A 23,023-nucleotide genomic window follows, 5' to 3' on the forward strand; every position below is an offset into this window, starting at 1 on the left:
TAATTACTGCAGAAGCAGAAACCTTATCATTTGCCGACATCTTAACATTAATATCACAGAAAGTGATCATCAGAACCTCTTGCTAGTAAGTTTTAAGATCCCACCCTCAGAGCTTAAAATGAGTATTTCAATACAAAAGAAATGCAGGATCACTTGCAGTGACTGCCACATTCAGCAATCTGTTCACCAATCAGAAAAATGATTCATTTTCCTGGCCATTAAGAGCTTTACCCGAGTATTTTTGTTCAAGTTTTCCTCGTATTTCCTGCATCCCTTCTCCATGTGAACTGAAAAACAAGGTTTTGAAATATTTTTGTTCTACAACCTTCCCAGACATTTGACAAATTTATGTGAGGATTCATCTGTCATAAGTTTATTACTATTACATTCTAGCACCAAGCTCTAACTATTTGTCCCTTGCACACTAACTGTGCGAGTTATGAGAACATTTAAGTATAAACTTCCATAAAACTATTGTGTGGTTGAATAATTTATTATTCACATATTTACATGGTGGAGCAGTTTGTTTTTATTTCTTTTAAGGGACTCTTCCTGTTCTATTGTTAGGGAATTATGATCCAGGTGGGAGAACATTAGCAGTTGCTATAGCATCTGCTTAGAATCAGTTATCCCCAGGCACACCAAAATGACTGGGGAACTTTTATAGGAACATTACACACCAGCAAGGGTAAGGATTTTTTTTTTTTCTTATTTCACTGATAAAAGCTTGTTTACAACTTCTCTACAGCATTTATTTAAAGAAAACAGAGGACTGGAAAACGTTAAGAGGAAAAGCTAAAACAAAAGAAACCCAGTGGGACATATGCTGGCCTTTTTCCAAAACAGCCTGACTTTCTTGCATTTGTAAGGGTGCAACATTGTACTTCCATTTGAGAGACAGGTCCATAATATATATTTCAGTCACCACACAAACATTACATTTGCCAGTATGCTTCCGACAAGCTGAAATGTGTAAAAATTTAACTGAGACATCTAAATCCATCCTTACACTATGCACAGAGGTTTCTTCTGAGCCTGTTAAATAATAAACTTATATGTTGAAGCATTACAATGTCAGGATGACAGAATTGCATTTTTTGAAAAGGCAGCGATAGGGTTTGCTTAACAACTATATCAGTTAACCATCATACACTTCTGTTTTTTCCAGAAAAAACACCACCTCTGAAATCCTTGTCATTAAACACGTTAGATAATGTTGTACGCTTTTTTTTTTCCATTAGAAATGCCATCTTACAATATAATGTCAGTCACTGAAATCTAGAAACCATTACCAACTAACACAGCAATAACAACACAGAAAGAAACTTTTGCTTACAGTGTACACCATTTTTTCCACTGATTAGAAGAACTTATTCAGTCCTACACCCCTCATTCAATACAGCATTCTTAAAGCATTTCTGGAAGTTGACTGTTGTTGCACCTAAATACTTATCCTTATTAAGGTACTGCATGGCTCAGTGTTTTCACCAGGCAAAGTATTCACGTTGCTTGGGTTGCAGAAACACTTACTACAAGAACACTTTTTAAATTTATTCACATTTTTAGGTAGTTTCAGCTCTTCATTTCAGTTTTTGCATTCAAAAACAAAAATATTTCCAGTGACGATTTAGGATTGTTAGCTTCACGTTTTTCCTGTTTTTCTAATTTCTACGTTATCAAAAACAGCTGTAATTTCAAAAGATAAAATTCTGCAGGAATACAACAGCTGTTTATACTGCTAAAGAACAGAGTGAATCACCAGACTGGATGATACAAGGGGTCATCTTTTCTGAACAAATTGCATGTAGCAGTGACATTAATGGCCTATTCAAAAAAATAATTAAAAAAACAAATAAACATTGGTGGACTTCAACTACGAATAGCATGGGAAACACACTCCTAACAAGGAAGAATTAAATAACTTTTAATCAGACCCCTATGTACACCCCTTAAATTGCAGTGTATTTTAAATTCTCAGAGTAGAGAGGTGGCTGTGGTCTCTAAGTACCAATACACAATAAATGAGAGTGTGTACTGATTCTCACAGTAGCAGCCACTTCATCTCACATGCTCACATTCAGAGAGAAGGTAGTTTGTTCTAAAACACCGTCAATATATTGGATGCATTTTTATTTCTACTGTTTCCACCACGACTACAGGCCTGCAGAAAAACATTTTTTAGCAACAGAAATGAGTTATACACAAGCTACTAAAACGCTTTGAAAAAGCCATTTCTGCAATCAACTCAATTTCAACTACAATGCCCATTTCTACAAACAAAACATGTTTTTAAATAATTTTGTATTTTACAGAATAAGGATTTATTACAAAATTTAGTACTGTGTGCATTATGCTTCAATGAAACTAGCTATGCTTATCACAATTGCTCTAATATCCTACTGGAAACCATTCATGACATACAGGGACAAAATAGTGTTGGAACCTCTCTCAGCTCCAGTTTTGCAAAGACTTGTGTTGATTTTAATGGGATTGTTTGTTTACATTTGTAACTGCTCAGAAGACTGCAATATAAGGGGTTCTTCTATGTGTAAATGAAAGCACACGCAATACTTAATGAACATGCCAACTTTTACAAGAAACATCACCCGAATAAATAAATTATAAAGTAAGGGGGCGTAGGGTGGGGGCATAATAACAATAAAAAAAGGTTCAAAATACTTGCCCAGGCAATTGTTTCCTAATTTATTGGAAATATTGAAACATAACATCCACTGTATAGCTTGTTTTTCTCAGGGGAAAAAATATCTTACAGACTTCAATGGAAAAGTTATATTTTAATTTAGAAAAAACAACACTTTTGGCATAGTTGCATACAAGATATACTGTAATACCAATAAGTATTAACTTATCCTGCCAGTCCAGCTAACGTGCCCATGTTACTTTCACGAGCAAAAACATCAATAGTAATTCATTGTACTGGTAGACTTGCACAGAATAGAAGAATGCACAGCCAGAAAATGAAAAACATTGTCCATACATTTCTGAAATTAAGATAAATCTAGGAGACAGGAGGGAAAACAAAAAAAAAAAAAAAAAAAAAAAGAGAGAGAGAGAGAGACTTATACTCTTCTTTGGGAAGATCAGTTTATAAGCACAGCAAACTTACTACATTCTCAAGCAGATTGACTAATGCCCCAAATCTGGGCACTGAAAGCCTGGACTTAATGTTGAGAAACTCCTAATAGAGTCATGAAAAGATTATGACACAATTGTATTTACACTGGCTTTCAAGGATGTTCAAAATGTTTCAATCCTTTTGATAATCTCTGGTAGCACATACACCCTCACATAGAGCCCAGCTATTCTGCACTGTGACTATTGTAATTGAAAGCTTTGACTGATTTTAAGTGTTGGCTCAGTAAAAAGAAAACTGACAGATGTGTGTCACCAGGAAATGAAATATGGGTGATCTGCTTCTTTAAATGTACGTTTGGATCTTGACACCTTAGAAGTCTGTAAAGTCTTGCAGTTTGACCTGTTACTGCTATCTTACAGCTCTTACCTCATTTTCTGTGGAAAGGAAAAACTGCAAATAAAAACTCACCTCTGTAACATGAATTAGGTTCATGCAGAAGAAAGTGTGTCTTACAGACAGTAAAGATGAGGTCTATATTGGAATGTCATGCTGTAGGAAGAGAAGAGACAACAGGAGATATGGGGGACACTAGAGATCTTTGAGACCAAGTTTTTTTTTCATTTGTCTGAGTCCTCTCTAATCTTACCAACTGTCAACATCAGCAAGCAATGCTTGCGGCTGAACTCATCAAAATCACACACATTCCCAAGACTTCAGGTAATGTAATCTGGAATGACTAGGAAACTAGTTTACAGCAGAACAGAGGCAGAGCAAGAACATTGAAAGCAATGGAAGAAAGGAAGGATCATCTAAATACGATAGATACAGGAGGTGGCAAAAGCCCTGAGAAGCACCTGGCAGCTTTTTGAGCCTCCAACCTGAAGGAGGGCCTAATGCCACTGGTCTGTTAGCATCACCAATCCAGTCCTACAGTACTGCCACATGAGCATTGGTGCTTACAGACACTATGTGATAGCAGCACGCAGCACAGTCTGTGTTCAAGAAGTCTAAAACCTAGAGAACTTGAGAGAAAAACAAGATCTTTGATAAAATAATTACTTTTATATTTATTGCAAATATATTCTTTATCTTCTGTACCAGGGTTAAGGCTGTAGACGTGTTCTTAAAGGCAACAAGGCAATCCATAGTAAACTCCATACCATCGGATTCATTGCTGATACTTTTTTGTCATTTCAAACTTTATTCCTGAACTACTATATTAAAAATAATTACAAAATATAATATTGCAAGTCAGAAGCTATTTTTCCACATCCAAGACAGACTTAAATTAGCAGAGAAGTTATTATTAGTATTCAAAGACCACGTAACAGATTTAGAATATGAGGATACACATAGGAAAGCACTTAAATCCATTCTTCAACAGGAAAAGTCTTCCTAACGCAGAGTCTCTAAAGCAAAGGTATGACATATCATAAATACTACTTGGGCATACAGTAAAGGTTTGACTCATTTGTTTTACAAATTGTTGGATTCCACAGCAAGTCTTAATTCAATACGTATTAAAACAAGCCAACTAACTGAAAACACAATTCTCTTGTAAGAGCCAAGTTGTTTCTACTTTCATACATCATTTTTGAGGAAAAAATTGTCACAGCTTGAAACAGAAACATGATGACAGTACCACACACTTTTTGGTAATTCAGAAAATTCACACACAATTTTAGCACTCAGCAAAAATAATATCCTGTTTCTTATAGTTATGAACATGTTCTACTGATTCTGAAATGCTTCTGATATCTCATTACAAGATACCTTCATTCAATTCTACAAGCTATGAACTTTATGTTAATACTACTGATAATTTTATTGTGAATATTATTTGCTAGCACATGTAATTCATGGACAAAACATTATAAAACAGACAACTAGAGTGCTTCTTGGATTTGATTAGTTAAAGAAAATTTCTGAGATTCAAAAGCTCTTTAAGGTCACGGCCCTTCTCAGGGCTGCATTTTTCCCCCCTAATGATTTCTTTAAAATTCCATCCAATCCAATTAAAAATAACATAAGCAACGAAGTATATGACATGTCCCCTGGGAGACCTTCCCACAGACTAACAAGAAGTTGCTCTTCCTGAGTTGAACTTTAATGTAATTTCATTACATTGCCTATTCTTACAGAATTGAGGAAAAAGAGACCCAAGGGAAGGCAACATAAAAAACAAACAAACAAACAAAAGCCCTACACTGACAAGTGTACAAAAGCAATTCAGCTCTGAAGGATGTTGATGAGAGGGGAACCACAAGAGTAAGGGCTAACTTAAGTCACAGAAGGAGCTTTCCAGCTCTCTCTTCTCCATCAGCATGAGGGAGTCACACATGGATGTGGATGGCTCTTAATAAAAAATTCAGTATGAAAAAAAAGCTTGGGTTATCATTCTGTAAGTATACCTTTAGGAATAGTTTCCTTAAAACTGCTAACTTCCTACTTCCCAGAGTAGGAACAAAAATGTTTTAAAAGTTATTATTCTAGCCTTGAAACCGTATCAGTCATGGTATCTTCCCACCTCTTCTTATAAAGAAATGAAACTACCATACTATACAGAACCATGATAGTTTAACAGAAACATTGTACATTCCTACTGCCCCGTCCCTGAGAACATCCAAAGAAAATATATTGCCAAGGGAAATATAATATCTCCCATAAAATATCTCCTTTCACCTACAACAATTTTTCTTTACTTACAACTTAATAAACAGTATCTTACATTTTATTTAACATATACTACAGCTAAATAATATATATATTTTATGTGTGTGTATATATATACACACACATACACACAAAAATAATTCCCTCACCTTCTCCACTGCTTGCAGGAACTTGTGAAAAGCTAGTTTAAGAATTAGTGCAGGATGTGTATGCAGACAGCCATTTTGACAATGTTATAAACACAAAACATTATAAAATAAAAAACAAAATGCAAAATGCCTGAAGGTATCATACAAAATGAGACAAGAAAACACATTTCAGTCACCACTAATGTTGGCTGCAGAAGCAAACATTTGCCATCTAAAAAGATATACATTATATAATGTAAAAGTTCTAATCAGCATTTAAAGAAAAATAATGTATACCCTCCAGGAAATATCTAGTACCCACTGCTGTCAGAGACGCTCCCAAGTGACATCACAAGGGTGGGGATGCAAATTAGATCTCTATCCTTATTCAGAATCTCAGAATCAAGGAGAGTTATAATGATGGCCAGCAAAATCTATACACTAAGGGCTCAATTCATTTACAAAAGAAAACAAATAATATGTTAATCAATAAAAAGGGACAAATAGATGAGCTTGAAGAGACTTCATGTGTCCTCATCTACAACTTCCTTTCGGCGCTGGGTCCGGAAATGACGCTCAATATTTATTGTTACTTCCCTCTGCAAGTTTCTGCCATTAGTTTTTCCAGCTGTTCTGATCCAAGGGTGCTGAAGTACTTGCCGTGCTGTGTAGCGCTTTTGGGGATCCACTATCAACAGCCTGGCTATGAGGTCTTTTGCTGCTATTATGAAAGAAAGAAAAGAAGAGAAAATAAAATTGGTGGTTATTCCTACACGAAGCATCTTTCTTACTAGTTTTACTGTAACATTTTTTTTGTGGCTATCCCCAGGAAATATTTTAGCAACTAGATTTAGAACTAGTGACAGATGTTAAATCTCCACACCATTTTCCCCCAAAGAAAGAGAAAAGGGAAGAGAATTCAATCTTGAAGGAATGCTGAAGGCATGCAGCTAGGTATTCTGATTCACAGGAACTAGCAATGGGAATCTTATACCTCAGAGCACAACAGTCATAGAACTCTGTTGAGTATGCTCTTTAAAAGATCTTATAAGGAGACAAGGGTTTTACTGTCTGATTTTGAAGACTGCAGAAAAGATACTACTAGCCTACAAGAGGGAAGAAATGACCCCATTGATCTCAATAGAAAATTCACACTGCATTCTGCAGAGAAAAGAATTAATTTTCATCTCTTGAGATTTTTTTAAACACATCTTTACAGAAAGGTAACATAACATTGGAGGTAATTTTGGTGCCTTTTTTCCTACAGAGATAATTCTTACAAGTCAGCTGAGCAAAATTTTTTTCTTGCCTTAGAAAAGGAACAGTTACATCAATCAGTCCTGATATTCAGATTCACCATGACTGATACCACCAGAGGACTAAATTGACATCTAAAGCAAATGCAGAATCATCATATAAAACAGACCTGTAAGACACCCCAAAGTTGACGGACATCTCTGTCATGAACAAAAGGGGGCTTCTCTGTGTCCAAGCCACTCCAGGGAAGAGCTTCTTAGAGCTGGTATACATGTTGAATCTTACTGTGTTGGGTCCGTCTGGGACGGAGTCACCTTTCCCTGCAGCAGCCCACACAGTGCTGTGCTCTGCACTCGTAGCAGGAACAGCACTGATATCACTCCAGTGTTGTGTCTATTGCTGCATAGTGCTGGCACAGCATCAGGACTCCCTCCAAGTCCCCAAGAGCCAGCAGGCTGGGGGTGGGCAAGTGATGGGGAGGGAACATTGCCAGGGCAGCTGACCTAAACCAACCAAAGGGATATTCTATAACACCTGATGTAACACTCAAGAATAAAAAGGGGGGCTTTTGTGGGGGAGGGGACTGTCCTCCTGAACAACCGCTATGTGTTTTGAGGTCCTGCTTCCCAGGACATGGCCAAACATCACTTGTTGATGGGAAGTAGAGAGTAACTTTTTCTTTCTCTCTGTGCTTCTATGCGGCCTTATAGTTTCTTTTGTTTCTTTTTCTCCCCATTCCCTTTCCCTTTAATTAAATCATTCTCATCTCAAACTTCGAGCTCTTTGTGTTGTATTTTCTCCCCCTTCCTCTTTGAGGAGGGGAGGGAATGAGAGAGCGGTTGTGGTGGAGCTCGGCTGCCCACCTGAGTAAAACCACCACACTTACCTGCAGAAATATTGTCCCAGTATGGGGAAAGAAACTCATAGTGACCCAGCTGTATGATTTGAAACAGCTCTTCTTGATCACGTTCCTGACTGCGAAACGGAGGAAAACCGCAGAGCAAAATGTAAAGGATCACACCAGCTGCCCACATATCTACTTCGAGCCCATAGCCTAAGGAAGAAAATACAAACCATGGCTAAACATCTTTTACTAAGTCTTGTTTTAGAAAATAAATAAAAACAAACAGCAGCATCAACAACAAAAAACACAACTCATGACTGGTAGGAGCTGTTTCTTTTTTCATTTTATTCTCTACGAAACAGAGAAGCTTTGTTTAGCTTCTTAGAAAGACAAGGTCAGCAGAAGAGTAAGTGGCTGGTACACCACTTCTGCAAGTGGATCTGCTCTGTTAATACTCACAGCTCTCACACAGTGCCTCTCTTCTTCAACATGTTTCACAATCACTGTCTGTCTTACAAGGCCAATGTCAACAGGAGACTAATTGAGAAAATATGAGGCATATTTCTAAAAGTTTCTCTTTTAAAAAAAAAAAAGTACTAAGAGTGCCAAGTTTCCATTGAAGTTGACTATAACTGGAGATGTTCAACCCAGCTCTACAGAACAAGACACAGAAATAGCTTTTCTTGAGTCATCAAAATCTTACTCCTTTCCAGGTCTGAGTCTTTTTGGATACGAAATCAACAAAATTCTCTCTGATGTGAATGATGCTTTGGCTTGTTACATGTATTTAGCATACATGTTCACCATCTTCTTGCATCAGAGGGCCTTGGAAAGTTGTTTGGTTTACAGTCACAAAATGGGGGTGACTATCCTGAGGTTGCAAGACAAACTTTTGCTTATTTCATCAGTTCAGCAATTATTTTCTATGGTAATTTAGTAAGTTGCCTGCTTGGAAATCACAATTATATCACATAGACAATAATGTAAATATGACTGATATCATGCTTGTGTTTGTCAAAAGCTAAGAGGTTTTCTTTCCTTTCACTGATTTTGCTGCTAGCCAACCTCCTACCCTGTAAAGACATATCAGTAGGTTGAAACATTATGGAATATGTCCATGATTAGAAAGTTAAGAGCAATTGGATGATTTACTAGAAATTATAGATGTATACACTCACCCTTCTCAGCAAGTATCTCAGGTGCAACATACGTTGGTGTTCCACAAACGGTAAATATAGGTTTTGTAACCAGCTTTGCAAGGCCAAAATCTGCTAGTTTCAGTGTAGTAGATTTATCTGCATTGTGCTGAACCTACATTCGATGAAATATATATTTAGTCCACATGCATTTTTAGATTGCAAAAGATAAATGAAATAGTTAGTAATACAGAGAATCATAGAATCATAGAATATCCTGAGTTGGAAGGGACCCTTAAGGATCATCAAGTCCAACTCTTGACACCACACAGGTCTACCCAAAAGTTCAGACCATGTGACTAAGTGCACAGTCCAATCTCTTCTTAAATTCAGTCAGGCTCGGAGCAGTGACCACTTCCCTGGGGAGCCTGTTCCAGTGTGCAACCACCCTCTCTGTGAAGAACCCCCTCCTGATGTCAAGCCTAAATTTCCCCTGCCTCAGCTTAACCCCATTCCCGCGGGTCCTGTCACTGGTGTTAATGGAGAAAAGGTCTCCTGCCTCTCGACACCCCCTTACGAGGAAGTTGTAGACTGCGATGAGGTCTCCCCTCAGCCTCCTCTTCTCCAGGCTGAACAGGCCCAGTGCCCTCAGCCGCTCCTCGTATGTCTTCCCCTCCAGGCCTTTCACCATCTTCGTAGCCCTCCTCTGGACACTCTCCAACAGTTTCATGTCCTTTTTATACTGTGGTGCCCAGAACTGCACACAGTACTCGAGGTGAGGCCTCACCAGCGCAGAGTAGAGCGGGACAATCACCTCCCTTGACCTACTAGCGATGCCAGAGGAAGAGGTTCTAATAATGGTACCATCAACCAAAACAAAATGAAATGGAAAACATATTTTGATAAACACTATTCAGAAAGTTTACTCTTCTCCATGTACCAAGACAGCACATGTATATAAGAGGGAAAATTAATAATGAAAAAAGAAAATTTTGCTCTTTAAACTCTGGCACACTAATTTCAAAGAAACAAAAAGGAGGAAGACCAAAAATAAGTGAGAGTGAATTAAACATTTATTTTTCACCTTAGGAAAGCAAAGGAGAATGTTACGGCCCTCAACTTGTGCATAGGGAGGTTTAGACTGGACATTAGAAAGAAATTCTTCGTGGGGAGGGTGGTCAGATATTGGAAGGGGCTGCCCAGGGGAGTGGTAGAGTACTACCCCTAAATACGCCTGGAAGTATTTAGGAGATGTGTGGACACAGCACTAAGGGACATGGTTTAATGATAGGAATTGTTAGGTCAAGTTCATGTCTGGACTTTGTTGTCTTGAAAGTCTTTTCCAACCTAGATGATCCTATGATTTTATGGTAATTGATATTGCCACGTATGCCACTGACTTTACAGTGTCACTTGAAGAGTGTAACTCCATCACAAAGGTCCAAAAAAAAAAAAAAAAAAGAAAAGAAAAGAAAAGGGCTTTATTTTCTTTGCAAATTATTTTGCCACTCTACCTGCTGCTCTGAAAATAAATGAATTGCAGAAATCACACAGTACAAGTTGGAGAAATGAATCCAACAAATCATCCTTGTAAGTGTGCCTTTCCATCAGTTCCCATCTCCTGCATTTGTGTGTAAGGTAATCAAAACACTTGTTCCCATTCTAATGTTGTATACACGTCTTTAGCATTAATTTGTAATGCAGCTAATGAAACATTATTTTAAGAAAAAATATTGAAAGGTCAAGTCATTAATAAGATAACAGGGTAATTAAACACATTACTATTCTTAAAACTGGTGACTGATACTCAGATATTCTTTAAGTAAAAAATGTCATAAACTTGCTTCTAATGAGAAATTATCTGTCTCTAACTGTGGGGAACAGACCAGCATCTAACATGAATATAGGGAAACCAAGAAAATCTGCACTTGGTTTTTGAGCAGACAAGCCAGAATGAGGTGACAGGCATACTTCACTCTTTAACACCTCATTCTTTGCCATCAGGCAGTGCTTGAGACAGCCAAAAATTCAAGATGGTCTCTATTACAAGACAACTAAGAACACAGATGGGACAAGATTTGCTCACCTACATTACAGCCAACTACTTCCTGTTTTTCTTCTTTATGGAAACTACAAGCACTCATCCAGATTTGATTAAGCGAGAGTTTTGTGATTTTTTTCCCCCTGTTTTGAGAAAAATGTGTTTGCCACCATGAAATTGAAAGTAAAAGTTTCCTATGACCACACGGACAAAAATTCTGTAGGAGAAAACTAAAAGGCCATAGCTATCTTCTCTTCTATTGCATTAGTCAACTTCATGAGGATTTGTTGTCATCATTCACTATGGACTCAACAGCTGACAAAATGAAAAATGACAAAAGTAACAGTTATTTTCTAGAACTGCATCTATCCACAAGATTTCTATTCTAACTATATGGTTAACAGTGGTAGAATGCTACAAAACCTCTAATTGAAACACTCTTTTTAAAAAAAATAATTTATTTACGTTAAAGAAACTAGTGAAGGGAGAAATCCTGGTCTTAATCCCAACGCACGAAAGCCATTAGGAAATGTCTGGTCATTTTGCTTGATGAAACACACTGGTGTACTTTTCACATAGAAGCCAAAGTCCTAACCTCTGATCAGAGCACAAGGTAGCAATACTGCACCATGTGTTCTTGAGGATAAAACCACTTAGTTTTCAGTTTACTTGACATTTGAACAGGTAGGAACAGTATGCAACATGGGTGTATTTTTACAGCCCTGTGACAACCATTTCAAAGCCAGTGTGTAACCTGTCAACATGCCTGAAAACCTCAGCCCAGATCTCCTCAGCCTCTTCACTAACAACTCAAAGTCAGCTCAGATCAAGCAAGCATTCCATTCCCTTCATCCCAAACTTTGCAATTTCCAGTCCACCTTTCCATCACCTGGCAGCAAAAATAGCAGGCAAATATGCATTACAGAAAGAAAAGCCGCTCAGGTTGCTTGTATTCCCTCCTGAGGCAAGAGCTTTTACTCACAGCAGTATCACAGAAATCTACAATCTTCCCAAGAGAAATCTAGCCTTTGACATATCCCACATACTTTGAAATGGGACAAACAAAGCAAAAAATAGTAACACTAGAGGATCATCCCAGCTTTATCATGACACCTGTTATAGCATCTGCATTCAAGACTACAAAGACTGGTTCTAAAAGTTCATTCCAAAAGAGCTGCCCTTACCTGCCTACAGAGCTAACTACCACGAAGAAGAGCAGCATCCATCCAGCAGATTTTGTCTGTAGACACCCAATTTAAGCCATACAGCTAATTGCATGCATCATCTGTAAGGGAAGCCAGCATCTGGTAGTCCTGAACCAGGACAGTCAGAATTGTTTGCAGGATAGTCAGAATTGATAGCAGGATACCCAAATACTGTTTATGGATTTCTAGCTATTGCAGCCATACACCTGAAAGATTATAATATACTAATACAAAGACAAGTTCATCTTCAAAAAGGGATAAACTGGTCTTTTTTTTCTGTCTGTTGATGACTCCGAAGTTCTTGTTTTCATATCCACATTGTGAAATCCAATGTGTTTAAGATGTTTTATAGCATTAATATTCCTCTTTATGCATGTATGTATGGAAGTACAGATTCTACATACAGACATAATGATATCAAGCTAGCCCATGCAACTTTTTGCATATTAAAAGCAGAGATAGAAAGAAAGCACTGCTTCTACATTTGAGTTTCAGACATCCCTTGATAGATAGTAGCTAGAACAATCTCTCTATAAAAGAAATCTTACAGAAAATAACCTGCATAGGTTTAACATACTGATAGGGAACTGGTTAAATAGAATTTTAACTGAAATGCACTTGGAGACCTTCAACAGCACTTTATCTATTTGTAAATAGGGTCACAAAACCAAAGTTTATTGATAAAACAGCTACACTTGAAGTTCTCATACACATTTGAAAACTTGAAAGAAACGAGAAAGGAAAAAGGAAAGGAAAAAACTCAAATGCATAAAAAGCTGCAACACTTATAAAGCCCAGTTACCATATTAGCATTTTGGGGTTTAATACAAGAAAATGAGTTCACAATCACAAATACGAAAATCTACACCATGAAAAAAAAGGGGAGAAGGATGTGACTCTGCATCTTTTACTGCTATAACCTGGAAGAACAGCCTCTACAGTTTGAAATTAATTTCTGACTCACAGAAATGCCACCACCTGTGGAATTAAACAGTCCCTTAACTAAAAACCTTGGTGGCAAATTCTACTCCTCCTATGCTCTTCCAGCTAGCATTAAAGTAGTGACCAGCTTCTTCTGTGGGGCAAATATACCACATCACTCAGCCTTGGTAGCAAAGGTTACCTCGCTAAACACCTCATACTATGCCAGTTGATTCCATTAGTGGAAAGGGACTTCAGAGCAGCTGTCTTCACGCCACCTGTCAAACGGATTTTGTTTTGGTAGTGCAAGTCTTCTGCCTCATAGCTACACTGCAAGGAGTCTGAAAGTTGTGGCCAGGCACAGTAATGAAATTGGGAGAGGCAGATGAAAGGCAAAAAGGATTTAACGGTGGGCTGCTACACAAGTCTGTAACTAGAGGACAGCACCACATGAGCAAACTAACAAAAACAGATTTTCAGCTCTGCGTAAATAACTCACTAGACATCAAAGTATCTTTCTACCTTATCCTCTGTAGAGACAGAAACATGGTTTCCCTTCTTTCCCCAGCTGCTTATTTTCCAGTAAGTTCAACTCATTAGGAGCAAGCCTAGATTCCCACAGAAAATAGGAAAGTCTTTGTCTAGACTTACAGTAGACAAAACATATTCCCTTAGGAAAACAGGCTAAGGATCCTTTCTCTGCCAGTCTCCATTTGCTGGGAAGGTTTAAGAAATATGGAAAAAAATGGTTGACAAGAAAGAGAAATGTTGGGAATTGGCATACAGGACGTGGACATAAGCAACCAGGGGTAGGCCTTAGAAATCTCAGGGCCTGCTGTAGCTGAGCAAACCAAGCTGCCAGAGTAACTGTGAGAAGCTCCCACGGCAATGACTCCCACATCACCCAATTAAGGAACTCAGAAAATATTGTTATCAGCAGCTGGCCTCAAGGACTAGGCCTACGTGACCGTTAAGCACAAAGGGGGTTGTTTTCCTAACTTCTAATCAAAAGGGGGGGTTCTTTTCTTGCAGGTGGTGTTATTTTCTTAACGGTTTGTCTAGGTGCTTTTGACCAATAATCTTGTGTGAAACACTGTCCACCCCTGTAAAATTTACTATAAAAGTTGGCCTATTCGGGCAATAAAATGGTGAAGCATGATCTGACTCTGCTGGTGTCTGTCGTGCTTTCGTCCGTGCTTCGCAACAGAGAAAGGACAGGATTCACCGGACCAAAAGACCCCAAAGTATTCCAAATGAGTCAACAGCCAAAAACCGATTAGATTGGATATTATGAAGAGTTTCTTCCCAGACCAGGTGGGTAGGCATTGGAACAGGCTGACCTGGGAAATTGTGGAGTCACCATCCCTGTAAGTATTTAAGAAATATGTGGATGTGGCACTTTGGGACATGGTTTGGTGGTGGACTTGGTTAGGATGATCTGGAAGGTTTTTTCCAACCTAAATAGGTCTATGGTTCTATGAAAAAGTATGAGCCTGTTTCTGTCCTCTGATCAAAGACAGCCTAGGGAGACTAATTCAGACAAACATCTGTGGTATAGGAATGTGAAGTGAAGCAGTAGGTAGCTATCCCACAACAAAGGACAAAGTGGAGACACCACAGGATGCCAACACTTCCAGAAGGCTGCTCCAAGCCCCCGGCCCACCAACAGTGGATGAGCCCATAAACTTGCTTCAGTAACGTTTGGTACTGTGTAGATCTGGCCAACACTAAATTAGCAGCAGCTGTCCACATTGTTCTGCTATTACTGCTCCAGTCACTCTAAGGAGTCAGAGAAAGCATATTAAAATTTCAGAAAGCTCACCTGTATTTTTAGGGATGATTATTAGATAGCAGATGAGCTATTCAATAGTATCAACAACTTACAAGCTCACATAGCTTGTTGAACACAGTAACTTTTCAAAAAGAAGCATCACATAAACAGTGCGTAAACATGGAATTCAGTCATTTAACAAGCAAGGTGAAACCAGAAGAGGTTATCTTTTTCTTGTTAGTTCTGGTAATGCTGTTCTATGTTTCTGTAATTCAGCCAGAGCAGGCAACACAATTTCTTCAGTGTTACAAAACTTTGCTCACCAGTATGTTCTGCAGTGCTGCGAACTACATGTGAAAACCATCAGGTGAGACCTGGATCATATCTCTCTTTTCACTTAACTGCAGCACTGAAAAGATTACATATTATGCAGAGAAACAAAGCATCTGGTCTCAGGTGTTTCATATACAGCAATTTATTTTCAGTCAAGAGGAAGGAGCAAAGCCTAGCTTACAGTGGAAAATTAGCTTCTGGTAGAAATCCCTTCAGTTCTGAGTGAAGTTTTGCTCAAACAGCAAAACAAGGCATGGCAGGACCCAGAACCACTTGCATTCCCCATCTTTTATTTATACAAACACACCACATACCAAGGATTTTCATCAGACTAGGCAGAATGCATAGCAGGACCTAGTATAGGTCCATTGGTTAGTCAAAAGGTTTGGATGCAAATTCTTCAGACCCAGCTTTGCTCAACCTCTGTATGTCCTTTCTCCAGAAATACAGATTTATTTTTTTTCCCCAGAGTTAATTGCCTTAAAGAACTGAATGACACATAGGTCTAATAATCTGTTAACAATTTTTTGGTTATGATCTTCCACCAACAGAAGAAATTAGGTCTGTTAGAGTCAGGCAGATATTTGGTAACTCTGCTCAGAAATTTGGAGCACTAGGAGAAGAGCATAACAAATGATTGGCAAGGGACAATTGCTTACTTTCACCCTGTTATAATCGGTGTGCTAACCAAGAGTCAATATTGGAAACACTTCTACCCTATCTTACACGTGAGTAACTTTACTGACTTCAGTTCTGGATGCAAGGCATATAGCCTCAGAAATATGTTGGAAAAGAGAACTCCTTAGCACAATGTGAGTATGAGTTAACTTTAGTGCTTGGTGTTATATTTCACCAAAACGTCTGTATATCGCCATCAGCTTATTTCAGATAAATGCATTGTACTTCTGCTCCTAAGAAAGTAAAATTGTCACAGAATTGAAATCACTACAGTAGAGGATTGCCACAGTGGTCGGTAGTGGACAAGAAGTCCATCAAATAAGCGGAATTAGCAATTTTAATAAATTTTGGTCTGCAAGGAAAACACCTGATGATTCAGTGCAAAACATTCAAACCTGTGTACCAAGAAGTCAGATGATAAATAGTATGCCTGATTCCCAGAATACAAATGCTCACTGCCCCTGAAAGCCAGATCATTTTCATTTGAATTTCTGTTTGCAAGCACTGTGATCTACAGCCTAGAGCAGATCTACACAGAGTAGACTGTCATGCTAATTTCAAGATCATATTCATTTTTCCAAACAGTATTGCCACAGTACATTCTCTTCACATATTATTTGCTTAAAACTATTCAAAGAACCATAACAAAAATGAAAATAAATCCCACTCCTGCAAATATAGAGTGTGTTTGCCCATACTTACCAAAAGGTTCTCTGGTTTGAGGTCTCTGTGGACGATGTTCTTGCTGTGAATATACACCAGGGCTTCAAACAGGTCAGTGATCATGACAGCAGCATCATGCTCTGTGAACTTCACACTTTCTATGATTGCATCAAATAAGTCCCCTCCTGGGACATACTCCAGGATTAGGTAGATCTCAGCTTCCGTCTCATACACTTCAATTAAGCTTACTATATTGGGATGAGAAAGACTCCTAATGATCAGAATTTCGCTTTCCATCATGTCTTCTTTCCCCTTCAGCTTGGATTTATCCACAATCTTCATAGCATAGATCTGATTAGAGTTGCAGTGGCGACATTCCTTCACCACTGCAAAATTCCCATCCCCAATAGTCCTGCCAATCTCATAGTGGTTTTCCACATCAGTTCTGTTTTTAATGGCATGCCTCCGGCTTGTGTTTTCCAGTCCCAGAGCCTTGTTTTCTTCTTTATTCATTCTACGCTCTCCTGTTTTCTCTCGTCGAGTCACGTCATTCTCTCTATGTATATTTCTCTCTCTCCTGGCACCCTCCTCTTTAGCCCTTTGACCCTCTCTGCTGTCCCTATGTACTTTAGATGGTTTCTCAGCATCTCTTGGAGTGTCTTTCGTTAGCCAACCATTTTGATTAGTTACACAGCTACTTCCACTTTCTTCCTTCACTTCATGAGTTATTTGCAGCCTTTCCACAGCATTCTTCTTGATTTTCACCACTTCTTTCTCGTGGTTTTCATGTTTGTCTGGATTTCTTTCTATCTCAATGCTCTTTTTTTGCTTTTCCAGCCCTTCATTAACATTCCTATGTAGAGGTTTCCAGGTCTTTCTGCAGCCATTCTCTTTCCAGCCAACTTCTTCACCTTCTAGAGGAATTTCAGAAGATTTTCGGCTATTCCTGATTTTTGCATTTCTTTCTAACTGATACTTCTGACATGCACCTGCGTCCAGGTCTGTGTTCTCAAATGAAGTCTCAGCATGCCTTTCCCTTTGTAACTTTTGCCTCGCCTGCCTTTCCTGTTCACACTTCTCACACCTCACTACTTCCACTGTAATCTCTTCTAATCCCTTCTCAGGGCTCCTCTCTTGCTTAAGGTACCTCTCACTTTCTCGATTTTTTCTAGAAGGCCTCACTCCTTGCTCACCATCCCAACTCTCTCTAGTCCACTTTTTTTTTGTTCTCATTTTCTCTTCTTGCTTTGTCTTGGCTTGACTTTTTCTAGCTACCAGTGTGGGAGACATAACATCACCGCAATTCTTGGCAATCTCTACCTCATCAAATCCACTGTCCACTTTTGATGCTTCGTCATACAGCCTGCTCTTCAGTTTTTGGGACTGCTCCTCATCTTGCTGAATTGCACTGACAGCATAAGGATTTTCAGGACAAAGTTCTTGTATTGCCACTTCCAAGTTCTTCAACGTAAGGGGCTCCCTCCCCATAGCTATGAATGCATTGCCTTCCCTGAAGAAATCAGAAACACTTCGGATTTCTCTGCCTCTCAGACTGTAAAGCTTTCTCACATGATCATTCTTCCAGCGTGGAAATCCCAGAGCTTCTGAAATGTCAGCCACCAGCTGCTCAAAGGTCTGGACAGATCTCCTGTTCAGAAGCAAGGTTATCTTTTTGAGTGTATGCCTGCTGGGTTTCACCACTGTAATAATCGTTGGCTTCAGAGAACTGTGCTCTGAATGTATTGTATGAAAACCATTCCAGGGATTAAAAAATGAAGACCTATAGCTGCTCGCATTCACACATTGTTTTCCACAGTTTCCACGACCAACTGGAGGACAAGTCCCATGTAGTTTCCTCTCTGTTACTTTTGAGCTTGCACTGTGAGATGAGTGGTCAAACATGCTTCGGTGTCCTAAAGCAAAGAAAGAGCAGGCACATTATTCGTTGTCCATCATCAGATCTTTCAGAGTAATAGTTTTCTGTGTATCAGTACATGAACTCAGGGAGTAAGGGTACTTTCAAAGAACTTTAACTTTCCTTAAAGAGTATCTCCATATTCATGCAACTACAAACATGGTGAGGAAATACATACTTAGGTTTGAAAGAAAATAAGTAAGTAGTTAGTGAAAAAGAGATGTTATTCAAAAAAATACACTGGAAACAGATTTTTCTAACTGCCTTCATCTGTTAGTCATCTCAGAAAAAATGGGGTTACTTGGACTAGGACTGCATCCAGATTGTTTGACATCCTGGCACAAACCTACCTTCCATGAACTCACTTGATACCTTTCTGATCCCAATTATAATTTTGGCGTCACTAAACTCTGCAGCATCAAGTTCCACAATTATATTGCATGAATCAAGATAAATTAATTAATACTGGTTTTAAATTGCTACCAGATGGGTGTGTGCAACCTTATATTCTTATAAATAATTACCTCCCCTTCGCGTTCCCTAGGCCATTCATTAAGTTTCTAGGTTTCTATAACAACTTAAGTAAATAAGATGCTTTTTTTTTTTTTTAAAAAAAAAAAAAAAGAAGTATTACTTATGCAATTTTATAGCGATTTTTGTTGTGCTTTTAGTTTTTCCTTAAAGAAAGGCATCTTAGTTCTGTTTGATATTTTGGTTTGACTTTTTTACACTAGAAGCTTATGTAAAATCAGGAGGTCATAAATATCCTCTAGGGACAATAACTATTTTTCCTCCAGTATTTCAGTGTAGGACACCAATCAACAAAGAAAGCAGCACCATTTTTTGCATGTATTTCTAAAAAGGAAAAGATAAAAAGGTAATACATGGTTACGGCCAAGCTATCACGAAATTCAGTCTGTAAAGACAAGAATAAGCTAAGAATAATGTTACCTTAAAGTACACAGATCTCTTGTACTTATTAAAACTTGATTACCACACAATTCTTTTCAGCCTCAACAAGTAACCTTTCATAATGACATCACAGAGTACTTCCAACTCCTGTTAGTAGTTTTACAGTTCAATAGAGAACAGACATCCAATACATTTGAACTAAAAAACATTTGATCCTAGATCAAGCTAAGAGTAGCCACAATGATTACTGAACCATTACAAGGTAATTCCCATATAAAAATGGCTTATCTCCCAGAGAATCCCCCTCTTTTTTATGCATTATTATGACTACATAGCCATAGCCAAGTAGCAATGTGAAAATCCGCAAAGGAAAATCTATGTATATGAGCACTTCTCTTGGGGCTAGGTCTAAGAGATGCACGTTCAAGAGCTCTGGCAAGCTGAAGTCTACCACATGTTGGCTTTCAACTGCTGAAATGCCATTTTCAGTATTTCAAGCTATATATTTTAATTTGTCCCTTCCATCAAGGCAAAAAAACTAAGTGCAGAGGAAATACACCTCCTTACCTAGGATGAGGAAAACTATGCCAAGCGCTGCCACCTTCACTGGGGAGCACATGGGGAGAAGCTGCTACAGACCTCCATTCTGCTACTGCCTTGTCCAGTGCTGCGATGGAGGATGCTCCTTTGTTGCAATACTCTCAAAACTAAGTGCTGCGTGTACCTCAGCATGCTCCTTAGCACTTGGATCCATTTCCTTCCCTCTTCCAAATGAGACAGATACTGGAGAACCAGATAAATATTACAAAGAAGCCCAGCTGTCAGCATGCTGATTGAAGACGTAAGCATTATATAAGAGCTATATGACTAATGCTTGGTGGTTGCACAGGTTATTTCTGTCTTCATTCTACTTTTTAAGGATGATCTCTTGTTACCAAAAGATGACAACATATGTGCTAGCAGGTTTCCAGCAATCAGATATTTACATTCTACCCAGAATAAAGCTGACTGTGAATTGGGGGTGTTTCAGCTGTAATTACACTAGCACATATTGGTTACCAGGAACTGCCGAAGCTCTGAATTTAATCAACATTTCCAGATTCCTGTGTACCCAAAGTGCTACTTTGCTTATAGGAACAGTGCGTGACATTTTTATGGCTTATAATCGCTGTACAACATAAAAACAATGCTGCACTAATAATGACTTTTGCCACAGATATATGTTTCTCCCAGCCATGCTGCTATTATCACACCTTTCTGCAAACCATTTATTTTAAGTGCCTGACTGCATTGTTTCAGTTACCCAAATATCGATAACCTTCCCTTTCTTCACTAAGTCAGCTACACTTTAAAGGGAAATCCGATTTACTTTTTATTCTATAACTAATGAATTAAAAGTTTTACTCAATTAAAAAAAAAAACATTTTAGGATTAAGAATAATATCACATCTTTTTCTAACAGGAAGAAAGAAGTTACTTGAGCGTCTAAATGAACACAAAGGTACCTCCTACTGTTTTCTGAGAAAAGGGGGAAGTGCCAAATTTTGTCAAAGTGGTTGCAATGACTAATCTATGTATTACAAAATCTAAAATTAATTTCAACTGCCTGTTACAGCTACGCATTTTACTTATTTTCCAGTTATGCTAAATTTACTTTAATTGATAGATATGAAGCAAGCTCCAATCTTTCAGGAAAGTGCACACACAAGGCAGTAACGAGCTTTTCTAGAAAGCCTTCAAAGGTCACGCATGACTCCTATAACTATAATTCATACTGCTTCAAAATCTTGTTTCCATATTTATACAGAAGTGGGAGAGGAAGGAAGAGGGATCAAAAACACTTCAATTGGAGTCTGAGTGCTGGCAACTGATGCATCTGAGAATAAAACGTGGTTTTCCTTTTAGTGTCATAGTGAGAGCTAATGGTTATAAAATACATATATTTCTTGCAAATTTTAATATGTATGAATTCATGCAAACAAGTCTTTTTTTCCCCTCAATATACACTTGTGTATCACCAAATATCAACACAAATGGGAGCCCAAGTTGGTTGCAGGCATAAGAAGTTTAGCCATCTGCTGACCACAGCACAGGTCAGCTTGAAAAAGAGGTTGCTGCATGGAGCATAGCTTCTCATTCTTAAAAGCCAGTTCACAAAGCATTTGTGAAAGCTACAGTCAATCCTCCAGGTGTAGAGTACAGGGTGAGGAAAGCACAAAGCTTCTACCAGACATTTCCTGGCAGACGCTTGGTTCATACTCTGGAAGTGGTATAAAATAAAATAAATTCAGACCACCTAAGCTCTGCATAACATGCATATACAGAGTTTCAACCACAATATCTTAATGAATTGCCTGGCTACGCCTCCTCTCCCCCAACAGCAGCGTAATGGGGTTTGCCAAAGGTCATCAACCATCACAATTAAAAATTTATTGCTGCTATTTTTCCTTCAAAAGTCATCTCTTCCCTTGACCAGTCTAAGTTTTTGTTCATTAATTAAAACATTTCCACTCATCTTACTTTCCTTTTAAGCTCTCCAGTTGGAGATCACAGTTTCAATAATTAACTGAATGCTTTTACCCAGTAGCTAATTCTGCTATCAAGTCACAGGTTGCAATGCAATTAAATTTTTACAAGGACCATTACGACACAATTAAAAACAGAAGGAAACACTGAAGTAGGATCTAGTTATGGGCATCACTAAGATGTTGCCGCTTAAGCCCTGAAATTTATATTAGAGCCTTGGATCAATACAAGAGCCTTTGCTCACAAAAGTAATTGTGAAAGCTACTGAAAACATTAGTAGGATTACTCACACAAGTGAAGTTGCACATAACAGAAATTGTGTATCGGGAGTGATTTTGATGTATTAGTCCAAAAACAGCATAAACAAGATGTTCTTTCATATGGGAAGAGAAAGAGCAGCACTAAAAATGATTCTCCTTAAACTCCAGCAATTCCTGTTGAGGATACACAGAACAAAGACCACAAGAAAAAAAAATGTAATCTTAATCAGAACCCAACATCTCATTTATGTCAAAGTATCAAGAAGCATCTCAAAGTAATTGGCAATAAAGAATCTCTCTGGCCTTTAACTCAGAGCAGCCAAGTACATAGGTCACATACCAGCGAGCATTAGCAGCCACCTGCAGGATGCAATGCAAGTCCTCTGGAAGCATGCTATCTTAAGCTCCTTTTCTTGCTGTAAATTATTAAATGTCACAACTTTCAGAGCTAGTGCATGCTGTTAGTGTCTGAGGCTGAAGAATTAGTACAACCAGTCTTAAGGTACTAAATTAGTTACATGGAAACAAAATATGATCACAGACATCTTTTTACCTCAAGTAAATTTTACATAGGCATTATTTACAGCCCTGCTACTGGAAACATTATTGGTGATTTTTCCTCTAAATAGCCATAGCTGTAGCATACCAACTTTTCTTCCCTCC

General features: G+C 38.3%; 1 protein-coding gene across 9 annotated transcripts in view; it reads right to left on the reverse strand.

Annotated features, from left to right (window-relative positions):
• Window positions 1–2,113: 2,113 nt before the first annotated feature.
• The window catches only part of DCLK3 (doublecortin like kinase 3), a 33,724-nt gene continuing 12,814 nt past the window's right edge, over window positions 2,114–23,023 (reverse strand). For 4 of the 9 annotated variants that reach the window (XM_027451539.3, XM_005022623.6, XM_038174958.2 and 1 more), the window contains 4 exons: window positions 16,787–18,660; window positions 9,178–9,310; window positions 8,042–8,209; window positions 2,114–6,619 (listed from right to left, as the gene is read on the reverse strand). In XM_027451539.3, the coding sequence (XP_027307340.1) occupies window positions 6,423–6,619; window positions 8,042–8,209; window positions 9,178–9,310; window positions 16,787–18,660 (2,372 nt within the window). In that variant the 3' untranslated portion in view covers window positions 2,114–6,422. Of the gene's footprint in view, window positions 6,620–8,041; window positions 8,210–9,177; window positions 9,311–16,786; window positions 18,661–20,141; window positions 20,358–22,390; window positions 22,535–22,700; window positions 22,720–23,023 lie in introns of those variants that run through there. The other 5 variants (XM_027451540.3, XM_005022621.6, XM_005022622.6 and 2 more) reach the window with 4 other exon arrangements.

Source organism: Anas platyrhynchos, chromosome 2, assembly GCF_047663525.1.
Source record: "Anas platyrhynchos isolate ZD024472 breed Pekin duck chromosome 2, IASCAAS_PekinDuck_T2T, whole genome shotgun sequence".
Classification (NCBI taxonomy): domain Eukaryota; kingdom Metazoa; phylum Chordata; class Aves; order Anseriformes; family Anatidae; genus Anas; species Anas platyrhynchos.